This window comes from Scyliorhinus canicula, chromosome 8 (assembly GCF_902713615.1).
Source record: "Scyliorhinus canicula chromosome 8, sScyCan1.1, whole genome shotgun sequence".
NCBI lineage: Eukaryota > Metazoa > Chordata > Chondrichthyes > Carcharhiniformes > Scyliorhinidae > Scyliorhinus > Scyliorhinus canicula.
In genome coordinates this window covers 106,850,533-106,872,283 of record NC_052153.1, presented here as the reverse complement: position 1 = coordinate 106,872,283, position 21,751 = coordinate 106,850,533, and the positions used below count along the sequence as shown (strand labels likewise).

Below are 21,751 nucleotides of genomic sequence, written 5' to 3'. Positions count from 1 at the left end.
CTTTCCACTTTCAATGATTTGTGCACATACATCTCCAGGTCTTTCTGTTCTTGCATTACCTTTATTTTACATGGGATATATGGCACAAAAACATGCAACTAAGCCCAACCAGCCCATGTTGACGTTTATGCTTCACTTGAGCCTCCTTCCATCTTTTCCCATCTAAACCTACCATTGTATCCATCCGTTTCCTCCCCCCCCCCCCCAAATACTTGTCTACTTTCCCCATCTATATTATTCACTTCAACCACTCGCTGTGATAACAACTTCCACACTTCGACTGCTCTGGTTAAAGAGGTTTTTCCTGAATTGCCTCTAATCACAATTCCTACCAAAATGTACCTCTTCACACTTCTATGCATTAGAGTGGTCCACTCTGCAATGGCCCACTGGAAAACCCCATTGTATACTTTCTTCAAGTCCAAAAAACAGTCAACCACTATTCTGTCTGGAAACTCCCAGGAGGATAAAAGAAACAGTACAGGATGTCTTTAAAGAATCCCTGAAGAGGCCAAACATCCCCGCAAAAGTTTATTTAATGGTAAAGGTTCATTCGGGAAGGCATGAAATCATCAAATCGTAGAATTTACAGTGCAGAAGGAGGCCATCCGGCCCATCGAGTCTGCACCGGCCCTTACAAAGAGCACCCTACTGAAGCCCACGTATCTCCCCTATCCCCGTAACCCAGTAGCCCCAAAGTAACATGTTTTTTGGACACGAAGGGCAATTTATCATGGCCGATCCACCTAACCCGCACATCTTTGGACTGTGGGAGGAAACCAGAGCACCCAGAGGAAACCCACACAGACACGGGGCGAACATGCAGACTCTGCACAGACACTGACCCAGCCGGGAATCGAACCTGGAGCTGTGAAGCAACTGTGCTAACCACTATGCTGTCGTGCTGCCTATGGAAAACATCCCGAGACTGCATTGGGAACGCAGCAAAGTCAAGGTGTTTGGAGAGAGCGCACTTACAATCAAACAACTCATCCACCCTACCATTCAAACACAACCATGTGGCGGAGTCTGCAGATAACATAATGGACTTATCGACCATGTCAGAACCCATCAAACCAGATTGGAAGCAAGTCATCCTCGAACCCAAGGGATTACCTAAGAAGAACAACATTGCCCTTCATCGACTTGCACAATAGTAGAATCAGGGAGTATAGCAGTGGTGCTACTTTGTGATCTGACCTGGATAGTTGTGTCTTCCACACATGTACTGTTTCAGTCTTTGAATCTTGTTATCTTCTTTCATGGGACATTGCTCAACCAAATAGTGTAGACTAGAGTCACACTTACATCTGGCAGAGGTTTCCTTCTCTACTGCATTTTCAATTGCAATCCGTTGTTTTCCCCTGGTGTTAGCTCGAATTTATTACTTTTACTGAATTCAGTAGCTTTTCAATTACTAGGAAATTTGACTTGAACTTCTGGACTCTTAATCTACTGCACTATCATACCAATGAAACTGAGCATGATTTATAAATTTATAGTTTGTCTTTTATTTGTTCTGATTTACTCCCAGGATTTGGCTATTGTTTCATTATCTATATTTATGAATTCCTTTTGGGAATTAAATGAAGGAATTTTAAAATATTTGGCTCAATTTAACTATATACTGTGAAATAATTAAACTAATTATCAGATTGCTGTTATCAAGCAGTCTTTAAGTTATTTGGAGTTGTAAATTGTTTTCTTAAACATTAAATAGAACTACAGTCTGTGGGCTTTAGATGTACTATTTAATACTCAGTTTTGTGAATTCCATTCTTTAAGCAGCGCCCTTTTGAAATAATTTGCCTTTAATACTGTCTTTCCTCTTCCCCCTATCTCTTAGGTGAAAGAAAATAATGAGGTTGTCCTTGCAGGAGCATATGTCATTCTGGAGGAGGCTGTCCAACAACCCAAAGCTAATGGCACTGGCATGGTAAGCTGAACTACTTGGGCAAAAATGACACTCTCTATTAAATGGTTCAGAAAATTATATTTTTAAATTATTATTTTAGGATACCATTGACTTGTGAATTATAGACACGAATGTATTACATAATGTTAAAAGAGATGTGTGAATGACCAAAGTAAAAGGACAGATAACAGCACATTAGTTACATATCTGGAAAGATTAGTTTGAAAAATTGATTTACCTCAGTGAGTCAATTATTAGTATGATGAGAGTTACTTCAGGTCTGTAGAAACAAATTTAGACAATTTACTTTTTTCTTTAATATATTTTTGAAAGATAACCCTCAAATATTAAATTAAATATCTACCTAGGATGTTAGTACCAGTTCTTGCACCTGCCCACGATCGATTGGCAGTGCATGTCAGAATATGGCCATTCTCAGTAATATTTAAATGGACTCTCAGCTGCTCTTAGATAAAACATTTTTGTTACACCTTCATTTATGTTCAACATTCTGAAGTAGGAGTTTCTGGAATTGCACTTAAAGGTTTTTTTTTTTGGGGGGGGGGGCATTTCACTGTGGAAAGAAGTAAAGGAAAACTTCAGTAAAAATTTATTTTTCCAAATGGTATGTTATGAGAAGTTTGAATATCGTGAAATGTAAATAACATTGTCCAGTACCCTAAAAATTTATTTTACAGATTTATTTTCTTGGTCAATATAGTGAAGTTGTACATATAGTAAAGAGTTATACTTTTTGAGAATACTTATTTTGAATGCAGAATTGCTATAATTGATGTTGTTTTCTTCAGAAAGCACAGCTCCAAAGTGACCTTGTGTTCGCAGAAATCAGTCGCCGCATTAAAAATGTTGGCAAGGAGCTCGTGAAAAAGGTGAATGCAATCTTCCAGTGGGATATCACTAAAGATGGGAACACTGCTGCACAGTGGAGTAAGTTGTTTTGCAAAATGATTTGTGTTTTCCTTGTGACAAAGCCGTTTAATCCGACATTCCTTGCTGTGGGGATTGCATGTCATAGAGCCAAGAATCTAACTGTATGTCGACGAAGATAAGGCAGTTGATGTACCAAGATTTCTAAAAGGCCGTAGTAAGGTACTATACAGGAGAGCATGTAGATTAGGGGATGAGTAACAGAATAGCTAGCTTGCTGGCTGCAAGACATAAAGCACAAAGTAGGGGTAAAAGGTGGTTTTTGGAATGGCAGAGCTGGGGAGTGAGGTCCAACAAGACTCCGTGCTGGTGCTACTATTGTTAGCAATTTATATTACTAAGTTCTAAATTTGAGAATAAAGTGTAATGGTGGGTAGTGCAGGATGGGGGTGTGTGGAATGGACAATACTCTGGAGTACTCTAACAGTTTACAAGAAAACATTAATAAACCTGAAGAATAGGTATATAATTGGAAAGTATACTTTAACATAGATGTGCGTTATATATTTTGGGCGGTAACATCCAGGCTCTCAAGTGTCCGATTTTGGGGGATGTTGGATCTCTTATTTATCTTCCAAGTAAGAGTCGACAGTCCGGTTGATTGGAGGCATCCAAAACACAACTTTATTGCTAATTATTCACTTTAGTACACTTGCATAACAACTGAATCAAAACATAGATCAACATAATACATAAAACTGGTCAGAAAATAGTGAAAAAGCGTTAAAACATAAGAAAAATATAGAGAAATTACTTTAAACAAGAGTAATGTAACATGATTCAAGAATTCCGAAAAGCAAGAATTCAGAACAAACTATTGATCATAACAGTCTTACTCTTAAGGAAATCCTTATCTATAGTTAAGTCTCTTGTTTATTTTTCATTGGTTCTGATTCTCAGCTGAGGCTTCCTGATTTGTTCAAATAGGTATCAATTACTTAAAAGTTGATTAAATAATTAAACATTGGTCATTTACTCAAGATTAACTAATGTTCCCCTGGCATTATGTAATATCTTCATGCACTTTCTCACAAGGCTAGATTCTTTTGCATCATGGCTAGCCATCAACTTTGCGATGGTTATTTGTTGCAGTTTTTGTTAAATGTCTTTTCAATACAATGGCTTATTCATATTATGTTTCAATAGGTAGAGTTTACATAGAACATTCATTGAAACAATGTCTTTATCTTGCACACATGACCTTAAAGTTCAACAGTTTATTGATTATCTAGAACAGTGACTATATTTTGCAGACTAGGTATTTTCTTTAAAAATCATTCTATTCCCTAGCCATACATTGAATTAATTTCTTAAAGACACCAAACAATTAATGAATCTATCAGGCGGGTACCTCAAGGGCGGCACAGTAGCACAGTCATCAGCATTGTTGCTTCACAGCTTCGATTCCCTGCTGGGTCACTGTCTGTGCGGAGTCTGCACGTTCTCCCCGTGCCTGCGTGGGTTTCCTCCGGGTGCTCTGTTTTCCCTCCACAGTCCTAAGATGTGCAAGTTAAGTGGATTGGCCATGCCAAATTGCCCATTGTGTCCAATAAAAGATTAGGTGGGGTGACTGGGTTACAGGGCTAGGGTGGAGGCGTGGGCTTAAATAGAATGCTCTTTCCAAGGACCGGTGCTGAATCGATGGGCTGAATTGCTCGTTCTGCACTGCAAATTCTATGACTCTATGAATCTATGAAAGATGAGCTGGGGAATCCCTCTCGGAACTTCAGGTAAGCATTGCAACAGGAATTGTCCAGAAGAGCTAACTTCCCCTGGACAATTGATTTAAATTGCTAGCTTCGGATGGTCCATCATGGTTAAAACTTTGAGAAAAATAAATCCTCTCCTAACTTCTGTGTATCTGTTTTAAAGGCTGGGATCCCTGCACGGGACCCCCCTCTCTCTCTCTCTCTCTCTCTCTCTCTTCCCCCCCCAGCCTCGACCTAACCCGTTGACCCAGCGGAAACCTATACTTATCTTACTTATCTGGGATGAATGAACAGGGGCTCGTTTAGCTCACTGGACTAAACCGTTGGCTTTTAAAGCAGGCCAGCAGCACGGTTCGATTCCCGTACCAGCCTCCCGGGACAGGCGCCGGAATGTGGTGACTAGGGGCTTTTCACAGTAACTTCATTGAAGCCTACTCGTGACAATAAGCGATTTTCATTTCACAGTCTGGGTCTCTTTTTCTTCCCCCTTGAAAAGGGTAAGCTGTGGATTTCTTAAAATTGTGAAGGTTATGATGAAGCTGGCAGAGTGTTTTTACTTGTGGGGAAGAGAAAAAATAGAGTTTCTTAATAAAAATTGGGCACCAAAGAATTAAATTGGTAATTCAGAAGAATCTGCTTCACCCATGGAGCAGTGAAAATGTGCAGCTCACTACCACTGAGAACAGCTAGGTGAATAACGTTGATGTATTTGGGGCAGGGTTAGATAAGCACATGTGGGAGAAGAGAATATAGGTAATGCTGTTGATTAGATGAGGTTTGGGAGAAATCTTGACGGAAGCACAAATGCCAGCATAGATGGCTGGAGTAGTCCCTTTCTTTGCTGTGTGTTCTGTTTAAGTCTCTGTTGTGCAATGCAGCTAAATCATGACTCAGAAGCTGGAGCTTGAGCAACAAACAAAAAGTGTAATCCCTTGTAAGAATCTATTTTAATACAGGAACTGTTTAGTTATTTCTTTGCAGAAGCTTTTTTATTTTGGTGGTATCTCCTAGCACAGCAACATAACAGAATTGAAATTGCTTGAAATCTGCTTTTAGATTCAGTATGAAATGTATGATCCAAACTGAATGATGTCTGGAGAGCTTTTTCCTCGTTCATGGTGTCCAAATAAGGGCATTAATTCTCATACTATCTTAAATAGATCAATGTCTAAGGAGTATCAGTTGTACTGAATCACCTTGGGGATGAAATTCTACTGCAGTATGGCTGTAAAACAAAACAAATGTCTTAAATTGGCTGCTTCTTGTACAACCTGAACCATTTTCCTTTCCATTGACTCGAATGAGTGAGTTTCCAAACTACAGCTTATTCTGCACCATGCCAAATTTTAATTTTACCCACTGTAATTCAAGAGGTTGCTGATAGCCTTTTGGTGGCATAATGTGCATGTTTGTCACGTGAAATCAATAAGAGTATGTGCTTTGATTAAAGATAGTGAATGAGAATTGTTGTTTTATGGCTTCTTCTGATTTCTCCATCAATGTAAACAGCCTGACCTATACTGATAATCCAACATTAACATTTGACATATAAATATTTGTGAATAGCTTGATACTGCACCTGACTTTTTAACCAAAGATTTGTGGAAAAGTTGAAGATAGTCAAGACCTGTATGATCATTGAAGAATTGATCTGCAACAAACTTAGTGGGATTTATGGAGTATTATTGTGGTTTTGTTTTTACTTTAAAAGGGCAGCATGGTAGCACAGTGGGTAGCACTGTTGCTTCACAGCTCCAGGGTCCCAGGTTCGATTCCCGGCTTGGGTCACTGTCTGTGTGGCGTCTGCACATTCTCCCTGTGTCTGCGGGGGTTTCCTCCGGGTGCTCAGGTTTCCTCCCCCAAGTTCTGGACGATGCGTTGTTAGATAATTTGGACATTCTGAATTCTCCCTCTGTGTACCCGAACAGGCGTCGTAATGTGGCGACTTGAGGCTTTTCATAGTAACTTCATTGCAGTGTTAAATGTGACAATAAAGGTTATAAAGATTATTATAAAAAATATGAATGCTGACTGCATATTTTGTAATGAACAAAGAATGGATTTCTAAATGTTTACCTTAATGCTCAGTATGATCGCACAAGAAGTTTATTTGTGTTGGAGAAAGAGTTGCAGTCTATTTTATTCTGTAGGATGAAGGATTACTGTAAAAATTCTGGTGTATGCTCTATTACGATCACTCGTTATTGGATATTTAAACCACAAAGGTAATGATTTGAATATTATTTTTCTAATTGAAGAATTCCCAAATTGAACAGACTCACAGCAATACCAAAGGTTTAATTAAACTTAGCTATATTAAACTCCTTGAATATATGCATATTGAAGGAAATCTCATGGGTCAGACTTCTGGCATGTGGAAGTAGCTATCTTCATAAAATTTGAACCAAACGAAGCCTCGTCCTACGACTCTAATCCATTTTTGTTTTAATAGCTACCGTATATATTAATAATAATCTTTAATAAAAAAAATGAAAATCGCTTATTGTCACGAGTAGACTTCAATGAAGTTACTGTGAAAAGCCCCTAGTCGCCACATTCCGGTGCCTGTTCGGGGAGGCTGTTACGGGAATCGAACCGTGCTGCTGGCCTGCTTGGTCTGCTTTCAAAGCCAGCGATTTAGCTCAGTGTGCTAAACAAATTGTCCCAAGTAGACTTCCATTAACACTACAATGAAGTTACGGTGAAAAGCCCCTAGTCGCCACATTCTAGCACCATTCTGGTACATAGAGGGAGAATTCAGAATGTCCAAATTACCTAATGTGGTATTATCATTCTACCACAATTTTATTAATTCTCAGGGCTGGCAAAGTATTGATTATTCTCATAGTTACTTACTGGCAGTGCTCTGTCTGATAATGAATGTGCTGTTCAGTTGCAGTCATATTTGCAATGCAAGATTTGTTGCCTTTTTCCTGCACTGTGGCACCAGTGAGCAATAGAAATTGACAGCTATAGAGATAATTTGAGCCCTTTTAGCTTATTACTGTCCTGTATGACAAGTGTAGCCTAAGCATCTTCAGTTAATGTCCCTCAGCCTAGGGAAAGTGAAAATAGCAGGTTCAGGATTTAAAATTTTCATTCAGTTGGAGCATAAAGAATGCATCATAAATTCAAGCTTACCTAATCTGCTCCCGTGTGTCCAGCCATGGTTAGAGAGTTTGGAACACTGAAATATCCTTTTAGGATCAAAAATTGTGCTTTTTCATCTAACAGAGAAACTATTTTCATCAAAGTTAAAAATGTTGACAGGTGTGGAATATTTTGGAATTGTAGAATTTTTCTGAATGTAAAATTGTCTAACCCAAAGATAAATTCCTTTTATTTTGCCCTGTATCATCCACCCTTTCCCCGACTAGAAAACTCATAGGTTTTAATCTTATTTAGCTGCTCACATTAGGCATACTTTTTGTAAAAAAAAATAACATTTTACTGATATCTTTGGTATCTTAATGAAGCAGAACAATAGAAGCCTATTTGCAGGAGTCACCAAATGTGACTTACCTTCTTCTGGTTAGAATGGGTCCATTCAATGACTTCAATATCTGTTCTTTTCATAACTAATTGAAGTGATAGAAGAACATCAAAGAGCAGAAAGTTTTGAGTATGGATTCGAAAAGCTAAATCATGCTTCACTAACTATAATAGATGTTTTTGAAGAGGTAAAAAGAGTAGAGAAAGGTTACGCAGTAGACATCAGAAACTTGGATTTTCATTAGACTTTAGTAAGTCTACCACACGGTAAGCTCATGACAATGGTTAAGGCATCTATAGTCAGGATATCAGAATAGTTAGGGCTTCACAGTGACACAGTGATTAGCACTGTTGCTTCACAGCTCCAGGGTCCCAGGTTAGATTCCCGGCTTGAGTCACCTTCTATGCGGAGTCTGCACGTTCTCCCCGTGTCTGCGTGGCTTTTCCTCCGGGTGCTCCGGTTTCCTCCCACAGTCAAAAGGTGGGCAGGTCAGGTGGATTGGCCATGCTAAATTTCCCTCAGTGTCCAGAATAGCTTAGGTGACTGGGTAGCAGTGATAGGGTGGAGGTGTAGGCTTGAGTGAGGTAATCTTTCCGAGGGCCGGTGCAGACTCGGTGGGCCGAATGGTCTCCTATTGCACTGTAAATTTTATGATTCTATGATAAATAGTAAAATGGATAACACATTGGTTAACAAAATAGGCTAAGTGGAAGGGTAAATTGTAGTTTTGAGGAAGATGGAAAGTAATATTTCACAAGGATCAGGACTGGGACAAGTTATTTAGAAGTTACATTCATGATTTGAACTTAAGAAGAAGTAACTTTTGAGTGGGTAAACAAAAATCAATGAACATTCAATGTCATGCAAGAAGATATTTGAAACTTGAAGAGTGTGGCGATAAGTGACAAATTAAGTTTAATGTAGATAAATGATTGAACAGGTTGAGGCTTTATTCTTTAGAAAAGAATATAGTTAGAGGTCAAACAGAAAATACTAAACAATCACAGCAGGTCTGACGCTTCTGTGGAGCAAGAAGGGAGCTAACGTTTCAAGTCTTGATGACTCTGTCAAAGCTAGAGAGAAATAAAATGTCAGATTTATACTTTTTTTAAAATAAATTTGGAGTCCAATTATTTTTTTCAAATTAAGGAGAAATCTAGCGTGGCCAGTCTACGTACCCTGCACATCTTTAGGTTGTAGGAGTGAGAACCACGCGGACACGGAGAGAATGTGCAAACTCCACACGGATAGTGGCCCAGGGCCAGGTTTCGAACCCGGGTCCTCGGTGACGTGATGGAGCAGTGCTCACCACTGTGCCTCCTCTTGAGTCAGACTTTCACTGTCATGGGTGGGTGGGGGGGGTGGGGGGTGGGGGGGGGCAAGATGTTGTGGACAGAAAGACAAAAAGAATGTAAATGGGGGTGATTAAGGCTAAGAAATAGAGGTGATCTGATAGTGGTCTGCAAATTTTAGATTCATTTCCTCCAATTAAGGGGCAATTTCGCGTGGCCGATCCACCTACCCTGCACATTTTGGAACTGTGGGGGACGAAACCCACGAAAACACGGGGAGAATGTGCAAACTCCACATGGCCAGTGACCCAGAGCCGGGATTGAATCTGGGACCTCGGGGCCGTGAGGCAGGAGTGCTAACCACTGCGTCACTGTGCTGCCCTAAATTTTAGAATGCATTTGATGGGGTAGATATGGAAAGAATGTTTCCACTTTAAAGAATCCAAAATTAGTGGCCAGAAGTAAAAGATGCTTGCCAATAAATCCAATAAGGAGAAGTTTCCTTTTGGTTAGTGTGTGTAACTCGCTACCACAATAAGTAATTGAAACAATAGCATGAATGACTTCAAAATGAAATTTGTTGACCTCATAAGAGAAGAGGTAATAGAAAGATATGCTGAAAGGTTAAGAGGCAGCAGATGAAATGGAAAGAGACGAGCGTAGAGTATAAATACTAGCACATATGAGTTTGGTCAAAGGACCTTTTTCTATGCTGTAATTGTATTCACAATAGAAGTTCTACTTAAAAATGTTCAGTGGATGCTTTTCAGTTTCACCAGCCAAAAGAGGTGCTAACATCACCACAACTGACAAAATGCTGTAGCAGTATTCCTGGACCGTAGATTTTCAACTAAACCAACATTGTTTATGTTAATGCCAGAAATAAAAGCAGACAGCACAAAATATACAGCTGTCTAACCTGCACCTGAAAACAGAAAAGGTAGACTAATATTTTGAGTTAATGCACAAATCTAGTAGAAGCACTTTGAAAATGGTCGGGTGTAACTTAACAGCCTTGTTCTCTCTGCCGAGGTTGACTTTGAATTCCTAAGGACCATTTTGTGGCCAGAGCACTTGCTCTAAGGCAGTAGGTCCTTGAAAATGCAAAATGGTGCACTTTATAATGTACATAGGACCCCAATTGCTATTTTAACCCTCAACTGGCAAAGCGAGTGCACAATTTCCTGGAATACGAGGCAAGAGGGCAGTAGAAATTGAGTGGGTTGAACAAGTTGGATTAGATTGGATTTGTTTATTTTCACGTGCACCGAGATACAGTGAAAGATATTGTTTTTGCATACGATCCAGATAGATCACTTCATACAGGAAAAAAACATACGGCATACATCAACACACAATGTAAATATATAGACACGGGCATCGGGTGAAGCATACAGGAGTGCAGTACTACTCAGTCGAGAAGATGTGTGAAGAGATCAGATCAGTCCATAAGAGGGTCATTTAGGAGTCTGGTAACCATGGGGAAGAAGCTGTTTTTGAATCAGTGCGGGTTATCAAACTTTTGTATCTCCTGTCAGATGGAAGAAGTTGAAAGAGTAAATAAGCCGGGTGGGAGGGATCTTTGATTATGCTGCCCGCACAAGGCAACGGGAGGTGTAGACATAGCCAATGGATGGGAGGCAGGTTCGCGTGATCGACCGGGCTGTGTTCACGGCTCTCTGTTGGATCTCATGGTCTTGGGCCGAGCAGTTGCCATATCAGACTGTGATGCAGCCAGATAGGATGCTTTCTATGGTGCATCTGTAAAAGTTGGTAAGAGTCAATGTGGACATGCTGAATTTCCTTAGTTTCCTGAGAAAGTGCAGGCGCTGTTCTTTCTTGTTTGTAGCGTCAACATGGGTGGACCAGGACAGATTGTTGGTAATGTGCACATCTAGGAATTTGAACCTGTCAACCATCTCAACCTCGGCACCATTGACGCAGACAGAGATACTTTGCTTCCTGAAGTCAATGACCAGCTCTTTAGTGTTGCTGACATTGAGAGAGAGATTGTTATCACTACACCACTCCTCATTGCTTGAAATGCGCTCCACTACGGTCGTGTCATCAACAAACTTGTCGATGGAGTTGGAGCCACACTTTGCCACACAGCGTGTATAGGGAGTAAAGTACGGGGCGAAATACACAGCCTTGTGGGACCCCGGTTTTGAGGACTTTGTCCAGGAGGTGTTGTGATCTATGGGTCAGGAAGTTGAGGATCCAGTTGCAATGTGAGGAGCCATGTCCTAGGTTTTGGAGTTTGGATATAAGCTTGGCTGGGATTATGGTGTTGAAGGAAGAGCTGGAGTTAGTGAATACGAGTCTGATGTAGGAATCCTTGTTGTCGAGATGCTCCAGTGATGAGCGTGGGGCCAGCGAGATGCCATCCGCAGTGGATCGGTTGTGGTGGCATGCTAATTGGAGTTGAACAAGGCATTCTGGGAGTATGGAGTTGATGTGACTCATGATCAACCTCTTGAAGCACTTCATAATGGTAGGTGTCAAGGCCACCGAAAAGTAGTCATTGTGGGGACCTTGAAATGAAATAGGGAAGGGTTGAAGATGTCCGCGAACACATCTGCCAGCTGGTCCGCACAGGATCTGAATGCACGACCAGGGACCCCAATCTCTTCTGTAGATGAACTAGAATTTACAAGTCAGATGGAGCAGAGACCTTTACATCTTGAGGTAGTTCTGGCACTGGCATACTAACGTGTGCCAACAATCATTGATCTACATGGCGTCCCCACATGTTTGAACCATGTAGGATATTGGGCCAACCTGATCCAAAACCATCACAGGGACCCACTTTAGAATTTAGAATTTAGATTTAGAACAGTACAGCACAGAACAGGCCCTTCGGCCCTCGATGTTGTGCCGAGCAATGATCACCCTACTCAAACTCACATATCCAACCTATACCCGCAACCCAACAACTTCCCCCTTAACCTTACTTTTTAGGACACTACGGGCAATTTAGCATGGCCAATCCACCTAACCCGCACATCTTTGGACTGTGGGAGGAAACCGGAGCACCCGGAGGAAACCCATGCACACACGGGGAGGACGTGCAGACTCCGCACAGACAGTGACCCAGCCGAGAACCGAACCTGGGACCCTGGAGCTGTGAAGCATTGATGCGAACCACTATGCTACCGTGCTGCCCTATTCTCACGCGTGGTGTAACTTTTCCTTGTTGAAATGAGCGTTTCTTTGAAGTACTTTCTCTTCTCGAGAGCTGTGCCTGTTGGTTTCACTCGACTGTGTCACATGTCTCCTCTGGAAAGTTTAAATCAAAGGTGCCCTCAGCTTCATTTTAATCAATGGCAAAGCTGTTGAAGTTTGTAGTCGATTGTGTTGAATTTCGGTATGTTGCTAAAAACCTGTTTACACGGCGATGTGGTGAACCTTGGTCCTTGGAAGCTTTTAGTGCCTACTTCAAGGTCTGGACAAATCTTTCCGCTAAACCATTCGTGGATGGGTGGTAAGGAGCTGGCGTTATATGTTGCACTACACACATATTTAAATAGTCTTTGAACTCCAGGGCAGTGTGGCCCATTGTTGCTCACAATCTGCTCTGGCTTTTTGAATCTCGCAAAGATTTTGTCGAGTTTATCAATGGTCTGTTCCACAGTGGTTGACTTAATTTTGACCAGGCTAGGCTACTTTGAGTGTTCGTCTACAATAGTCTTGAACATGTGTGCCTTGAATAGACCAGCAAAGTCAATGTGTAAACATTGCCATAGCATTTCCGGACACTCCTATGGATGCAATGGGGACAACGGCAGTGCGTTCCTCACCTGTGCACATGACTGGCACAGACCTGGGGCGAAATTCTCCGACCGCACGCAAGGTCGGAGAATAGCCCTGGGCCGCCGAAAATCCCGCCCCCGCCGTGGCAGAAATTCTCCGCCACCCGGGAATTGGCGGGAATCAACTAAATTGTATACAGCACTCCAGTTCAGTTTAATCCTTCCCAGCCAAGAGTGGCCAAAGAGAACTGGAAAACATCCTTGGACCACATGGAGTGGTAGATCTCCACTTTGTCCACTTAACTGAACTTCGACAGTGATGTAACTTCTCAGAGGCAGTATTTCCCCAGTATAGGTCTGGAAGAACACATCTGTTGGTTTCAATGGCAGATGATTAAGTTTCCGTTCATGGATGGTCTCAGGAATTAGAGAGATGGTTGTCCATTCAGTTTTGGCACTACCCAAAAATGGTGCGAACCACTGAAGACTGGGAGTAAGGTCAGCTTCAGTTCTTCATCAGAATGAAGTGCTGCAACTTTATTCTGGTTTTTGTTCTTTTCTCCCACATTATGAATGTCTTCCCTTTGTGTTCCTCTGTGGAGATGTTACTTTACTCCAACAAGCTTTTGTTATGTGGCCATTTCTGCTACAAATTTTACATCAGTTGTACTTGCTCCAGCAATCGACCTGTGAGTGGCCCATGTTTTCACGGCAGTGGGTAGACTTCTTCTGGGTGACAGCCAGTTTATTGATCCTCGTGCTTGCTCCTTGCTGAGAAGATGAGCAGCACTGTAGCACAAGTGGATAGCACTGTGGCTTCACAGCGCCAGGGTCCCAGGTTCGATTCCCTGCTGGGCCACATTCTGTGTGGAGTCTGCACGTTCTCTCCGTGTCTGCGTGGGTTTCCTCCGGGTGCTCCGGTTTCCTCCCACAGTTCAAAGACGTGCACGTTAGGTGGATTGGCCATGATAAATTGCCCTGAGTGACCAAAAAAGTTAGGAGGGGTTATTGGGTTACGGGGACAGGGTGGAAGTGAGGGCTTAAGTGTGTCAGTGCAGGCTCAATGGGCCGAATGACCTCCTGCACTGTATGTTCTGTGCTCTAAGATTCGTTAGTCCCGAGCTCCATCGAAACGGCAATATCTAATGCAGTCTTCAGACGTGGATTTAGTTCCATTAATAATCTTCCCTGAAAGGCCTCATTTTGAAACCACACACTAAACACTTTTTTATTGTGTCGTCTAACGAGTTGTCAAATTCTCAAAACTCTGCAAGTCGCTTAACGGTTGATACTGCCTCAGCCATCATATGGGTATGCGAATTGGTTTAGTTACAAAATATATAAAAAGATGGTGATAGAACGCACCAGCACCCAACTCAACGCACCCGCACCAGCAGCCAACTCAACTGAGGCTAATTCACAAATAAAGAAATGTTATTTTGGTGCCAAAACGTCAATAATGCCAATATATAACGCCAATATATAAACAGATGGTGATAGAACGCACCAGCACCCAACTCAACGCACCCGCACCAGCAGCCAACTCACCTGAGGCTAATTCACAAATAAAGAAATGTTATTTTGGCGCCAAAACGGTTGGCGCCAAAACGGCCGCGTCAAAACAGCCGCGCCCAAATGGCTGCGCCAAAACGTACCTAACCCTGATTTCTGGCCTCCTTTTAATCTGCTTGATAGATTGATCTGTTGAAGCAGCTCAACTCTTCTACATTGACACAGTCAAACTTGGGCTTCTTCTCTTCTGAAAATTTTTTTTTTGTCTGATCCTTTTTTCGTCGTCTGTTTTCTTTTTGTAAACTGTTGTATCTTTGGACTAACAGAATAAAAGAAGTAGATTGGTGATGCATGTGGCTAGAATGCAAGATCAACAGAGGCTTATTAAATAGGTCTGCATTTTACAAGGCTTAATAATAATAATCTTTATTGTCACAAGTAGGTTTACATTAACACTGCAATGAAGTTATTGTGAAAAGCGCCTAGTCGCCATATTCTGGCGCCTGTTCGGGTACACAGAGGGAGAATTCAGAATGTGCAAATTACCTATCAGCAGATCATTTGGGTCTTGTGGGAGGAAACCAGACACAAGTGCCAGGCAATGACCATCGCCAACAAAATAATCGAGTCCGCTTCCTATGTCATTTCATGGCATTACTGTCACATAATCGGCACTATTGACATCCTGGGGCTTACCATTGGCCAGAAACTGAACTGGACCAGCCATATAAATATTCAGGGTATAATAGCAGCTCTGAGACTGCATTCTGAAGCGAATATCACTGGTTCAGAGAACTATGTTCTCCAGGTTGGTAACTGTTAGCCCTTGCTAATTAGCCGAGAATATAAAAAATTATCATTAGGGCCAGGTATTAGACAACAATCAGCACCCATGGAAGCGGTCCCAGTGGGAATTCAGTTATTTTAAGAATACTGAAGAGAGCAAATGAAGAATTTTTTAAACCTACCGACTACTGTTAGAAACTGCATCAAATAGACTGCAGTCCTCCTGACTGCCCAAAGCCTGTCCACCATTTACAAGCCAGGATGCGATAGAATCTGTCCAGTTACCTGGATGAATGAGCCTCCAACAACACTCAAGAAATTTGATACCATCCGGGGCAAAGCATCTGTTTAATCCACCATCTTCAACATTCACTTCCTTCACCACTGACGCATGCTGGCAACAGTGTGTAATATATCGAAGAATGCAGTTCAACAATTCGCCAAGGCTCATTTAACAACAACCTTCCAAATACACCACCTTTACGACCCAGAATGACAAAGGTACCATATGCATTGGAACACCAACTCCTGCAAGTTCTCCCCAAAGCCCACACCAACCTGATTTGAAATTATATTGCCGTTTCTTTGTTGCTGAATCAAAATCCTAGAATTCCTTTCCTAACAGCACTGAGTGTACCTCCGCCAGATGCACTGCAGCAGTTCAAGGAAGACAGTTCACTATCACCTTCTCGAGGGCAATTAGAATGGGCAACATATGCTGATTTAGCCAGCTAGACACCCACTTTTATGAAAGAATAAAGAAAAATTGCATTGATCAAATAACACCTTCCATGAGGTGATTAGTGGATTATTCTTATTGCATATCGAGTTTGAAACACTTTTTTTTCTCTCAGAAAATAGTGATCATATCTGCAGTAGAAAATCTCACATTTTTTAAAAAGAACTGAATATTGTCTCCTATTTTAAGAAACATGAAAACAGACATCAAGGTGTGATTTAAACACCTTTGATGAAATCTCTTTCTGTGGCATAACAGTTTTGTATCATTTTAACAATTTACTTGTATGTAATTGTAGTTTTTAATTTGCAAAATTAAATTCCTTTACAAAATCAGCAGTGAAATATGAAGGCAGATTTGTCAATTTTAAACCGAGTTTACTCTAATAGTTTCTGCATGTTCTTTAGCTATTGACCTGAAGAATGATTCTGGAGAACTGTACAAGGGAGCAGCGCAGCATCAGGCTGATACTATCTTTACAATGTCTGATGAAGATTTCATACAAGTGGTATCAGGAAAACTTAATCCTCAAAAGGTAAATAAGTTTTACAAATTCTAATTAAAAAGGTATCTTGAACCTGCATCAACATAAAATGACACTGATATGTTTTCCTTCTTCCCCCTGTATATCCGACAACACGATTTTATAACTGTCCAGCATAGTCATATTACGGTGCTCACTCCAAATTGGTGTACTGCCACAAATCTTAAGGTCTGTTGAAATTTAAATTCCCAGCATTTTTTTAAATCTACTGGCTGCTGTTAGAAATGGCACCAAAGAAACTGCAGCCCTCCTGTACCAAAGAATTTATTTACTTTTACGTAGGCTGAATGAAAGCTGTTGGTAAACCCATTAAATCTCTTCAGCCTGAAGGGACAGCCCCTGCAATATCTAATCTTCGGCCAACTTCAATGGAAGAATCCTTGGATTGGACGATTTTTGGCATGATTTCTTTCTGTGAATTTACATTCCATCTGAAAGCCCCTGTTGAGATATCCAACAAGGTCCAGGCTGACTATATGGCCTTTGTAGTACAAGAAAATCTAAAATATTGCAATATGTTGTTACATTTTAAATATTAGGATTTTTAACTTCTGCTGCCCATTTTGAATTTTATTCAAAAATCGTCTTGTATATTGATGTACAGTCACTGTAATACATTTTTGAAGAATATCAAAATATTTCTGAATCCAAGATGCTTCTTTTAATATTCTCTATTTTCTAGTCTGCACTCAAACATCCAAGACTAACTTACTTGAAAAGCCAGCTTCTGTATTTTTAAAATGGAAGCAGAGAGCTGCGAGTTGTCTGAATATCGTCAAGATAATAAAAAAAAGACAAAGTAAATCTGTAGATACCTATTTTATTCGTCGGTGTGAAAATGTTATTGCTAAAATATTTACAATATTTTGATTGCATCAGTGCCAATAAGAAACAAAATTCTAGTAAAGATCTTGAGGTCATGCAGTCAAGTAAATGATATATATTTCCACTGGATTTTTACATTTCATAAATTGACCCAGGGTATCAAACTTTATTCGTGCAGCTTTATTTGGCACCATTGGGTTGATAGTTGTCTCATAAAATGACAGTGAAACTATTAAAGCACTCACTAAATTGCGTAGTCCCATTAGACACCTTTTCAAAACTTAACAAAAGGATACAGAGTTCATTTCAAATACATGTTTCATAATTTATTCCTTGCATGAACAGGAGACGCAGTCCAAAACAATGAATTGCTAAATTCTACATATTCAGGTCACCTTCATAAGTGAAATAAATTTAGTATTTAAATATTTATACCTTTAAATCAGAGTCCTATTTCAAAATTTGTTAGACATGAATTAATAGATAATAGTCTTAAAATAATGAAAGACCCATGAAATACCTCCGAATAACCAAATCAAAACTGACTTAAAAATAGTTCAGGATGATGGAAATATGTTTGTAATTCTTCATTTGCTATTTTCTTCAGCATTCTTTAAGTAATTTAATCCCTACTGGACATATTTCCGTGAGTGCTGATTGTTGTCTAATATCTGGCCTGAATGATGATTTTTAATATCCTAGGCTAATTAGGAGTGCTGATAGTATATTGACCTGGGGAAAACATGAGACCCTGAATTCAAACCTGTCTTTGGCCATAGCATTTTCCAGTATTATTAAACAGACATTCGGAGCAGAACCTCTGGTTGAATTCATTTTCCTCTATGCCAGAAACATGCCGTTCAACTATAGGCCCCGCTGTCGCCATCTCAATTGGGAGAAATGTGTTTTGTCCAGTTATTGTGGAAGTTTTTTCAGAAATAGTTGGTTCATTTTGTTTAATTCAAGGTCCACAAGCATGTGTCATATAAATAACTTGGATCGTAAGAAAACGTGTAATACAATGAAATATGAAAGATTAATTTTCCAGCAACCAATTGAAATTGATAGGAAATTAGTTACTTTAGGATTATTAGAATCTACTTAAGCAACAATTAAAGTTAAAATGGATAACGGTCAGTGGAGAAATAAGACAAGAGTATGTTTTGCCACTCAATCTTGTCGAGCTCTATTCTCAAAATTCATTATCGGCCATCTTAGAATTGGGTTCAAAATCAACACCCAGAGCATGGTGACTCGGTACCAGTTGCTGATGTACAAGAAATTTCAAGGTACCTGAGAAGGTAATAGCAAAATACTGCAGATGCTGGAAATCTAAAATAAAATCATAAAATGCTGGAAAACTTGAGAAAGTAAATCAGGCAGACTTAGACCACAGAATTAAATAGATTCTATAGAGATAGTTTACTGATCTCAAGAGCAAACAAAATAGAAATAGAACATGTTTCATTTTTTCTTGGGTAACCCAGAAAAGTCTCACAGCAATGTGAGATGACTTGAAAATGTATACTTTTTTGTTGGCTTTTTAACTTCTAACCGAACCATCATTATATGTGAATTGGCCCTTGGTTTTCCATCTTATCTGAAGGAGGGCAACCCTGCAATGTGGGACTCCTCCAGTGTTGCACTGGAGTGTTGGTCTTGATTGTATGGCCAAGTCTTGGCGTCCATGCTGAACCACAGCTTTCACCCAAACAGATAGATTGATGCATGGTAGCCTGGAGCATCAGTAACAGTTGCTGGCTTCATGGTATTCTTTCTGCTATCTCAAAACGACAGCCAGAAGCTCTCGAGCTGGATCTAGGAGAAAGTGCTTGCCAGTTTGGAGACTTGATAAATCCGTCTCCGATCTTCCAATCTGTTTGAGGTGATGCAACTTCCAGCAGGTGAGACCAACAGAGACCTCAGGAAATGAGATGGGGGATATATTGAAGTATCAATTCTGTAATTCTGTCAAATGCTTTTAGCTATTCCAGACAACAATGTTCCTTTCCCCTCAACAGAAAAACACTACAAGTGTTGGTGAAGCACAGAATGGGTAGAGACCAAACATTATGGGCCCCCATTATTTTCCTTTTTGCGTATGCGAAATAGGCAAAATTGGTCAGCCAGCCTATGTATTACTCTCTGTTGTCTTACATCATTGGAATCATACTTGAATTATCTTTTTTTTTTAAACAGGCTTTCTTTGCAGGCAAGCTGAAGGTTAAGGGGAACATCATGCTCAGCCAGAAACTTGAAATTATCCTCAAAGATTATGCAAAACTATGAGGGGATAAGATACTCACTTCTGTGGACATTAATCTTACTCTTGAATCGTATAAAAAGCTTTGAAAAAGCATCATAAAATCCTTTACTCTTTAGAGAATAGCAATATATGATTTCTTCAATTTTGTTCAAAACACGGTTAACTGTAAAATAACCTTAATGGCAAACTACCTTTTTGTTTTTAATATGCAAGTTAATCACCATGAATCTCCAACTTCATCTGTGTACCTCTTGCTTTGCCTTAGAAAAATTCTGATTATAACATTGGGCTGTCTACTCTTTCGTTAATGTTTATGATTGTAATTGCCATGCTTTTTACAAAAATATGATTGTATTCTCTACAATGCCCAGAAGAAAAACTGGTCAATTCTCTGAATTGCAACCATTTAGTTCTACATTTGTTTAAGAATACTGCAACGTTTAAGGAATGGAAAAAGAAATGCTGCTGCCAGCATGTCTGTAGCCCTTCCTTTCAATTGGCAGTTTTAATTCCGATCACGTTTCTCTTTGAAAAATTGAGGATGGATGTTGAATAAAATGCATTAAAAAAAGTTCAGTCATTGCCCTACTGGTCTTATGTTAGAAAACAGTAGATTTATGGTAAAATCAGTGGGTGGTTGGGTGTTTTGCTGACATGATTGTACTGATTGAAAACTGCTTATAATAAATTCATTTGGAAGAGATAAAGTGTCTCAGTCTAAATAAAGAACTCACATCAAGAATTGATTGTAGTTGTTTAATGGAGTGACCTGGGCGAAATTCTCCCCTACCCGGCGTAGCGGAGTGGCGCCAACCGCCAAAAAGGTGTGGAATTCTCCGCACCTTTAGGGGCCAAGCCCTCACATTGAGGGGCTAGGCCCGCGCCGGAGCGGTTGGCACCACACCGACTGGCGGCAAAACCCGGCAACAATGGCCTTTGACGCCCGGGGCTGGCCGAAAGGCCTTCGCCGGTTCGCGCATGAGCCGGTGCGTCAGCTACCGCTGACGTCACCACCGGCGCATGCGCGCTGGGGATTCTCTTCCGCCTCCGCCATGGTGGAGGCCGTGGCGGCGGCGGAAGAAAAAGAGTGCCCCCACGGCACTGGCCCGCCCGCCGATCAGTGGGCCTCGATCGCGGGCCTGGCCACCGTGGGGGCAGCCCCCGGGGTCCGATTGCCCTGCGCCGCCGATCCCGCTGGCACAGAGGTGGTTCAAACCACGGCGGCTCAAACCACGGCGGCGGGAGAGGCCTCTCAGCGGCGGGTCTTCGGCACATCCGGGCCGGAGAATAACAGCAGCACAGAAACCCGTAGCCTCCCGCCGGCCCCCGCCATTCTCCGAGGCAGCCGGCGGGATTGGCAGCACGCCGACTTTTTGCGGGTGGGAGAATTCTGGACATGGCGAGGGCGGGATTTCCGGCTGCCCTGGGCGATTCTCCGACCCTGCTGGGGGTCGGAGAATTTCGCCCCAGAAGTGGAAATCTTCCCAGTTTCACACAGCACAATGCATGTATTGTGAATGTATTATCCAATGAATTGTTAGCATGATTTCTGTTTATACCATGTGGATAAATGCAAAATTAGTATTTGTCTTCATCGTAGAATAGGGCACAACATAGGAAACAAAGTGGAAAAAATGATGTCAGATCAAAACTGGATGCCTTTGTTTAAATATTGAACCCTTCAGAGAGCTTAAAAAAAAGGACTGACTGGGGTGGGTTCCATGAACAGGGAAGCCAGGGAGAGAGTAACCCACCTTTAACTCAACAGCTTGCATCTTCCTTCCCAGCAGGTTCCCAAGTTAGCTACCGTGAATACTGTCACCCTGAGACAGGACAGCAGTTTGGTGCACTCTGGAGCCACACTCCCAGGATGGTGCCACAGCAATAACCTTGTTTTTTTTTAAAAGCCATGAAACATTAGCAGTGTGCATCACAGAAGGGAGCCGTCAAACCATTGTCTCCGTGCTGGC

General features: G+C 41.1%; 1 protein-coding gene across 1 annotated transcript in view; it reads left to right on the top strand.

Annotated features, from left to right (window-relative positions):
* The window catches only part of hsd17b4 (hydroxysteroid (17-beta) dehydrogenase 4), a 162,147-nt gene extending 141,659 nt beyond the window's left edge, over window positions 1-20,488 (top strand). Inside the window, 4 exon segments of the mRNA XM_038805039.1 lie at window positions 1,847-1,936; window positions 2,725-2,863; window positions 16,554-16,681; window positions 19,715-20,488. Of these exon segments, the coding sequence (XP_038660967.1) occupies window positions 1,847-1,936; window positions 2,725-2,863; window positions 16,554-16,681; window positions 19,715-19,804 (447 nt within the window). The 3' untranslated portion in view covers window positions 19,805-20,488.
* Window positions 20,489-21,751: the final 1,263 nt, after the last annotated feature.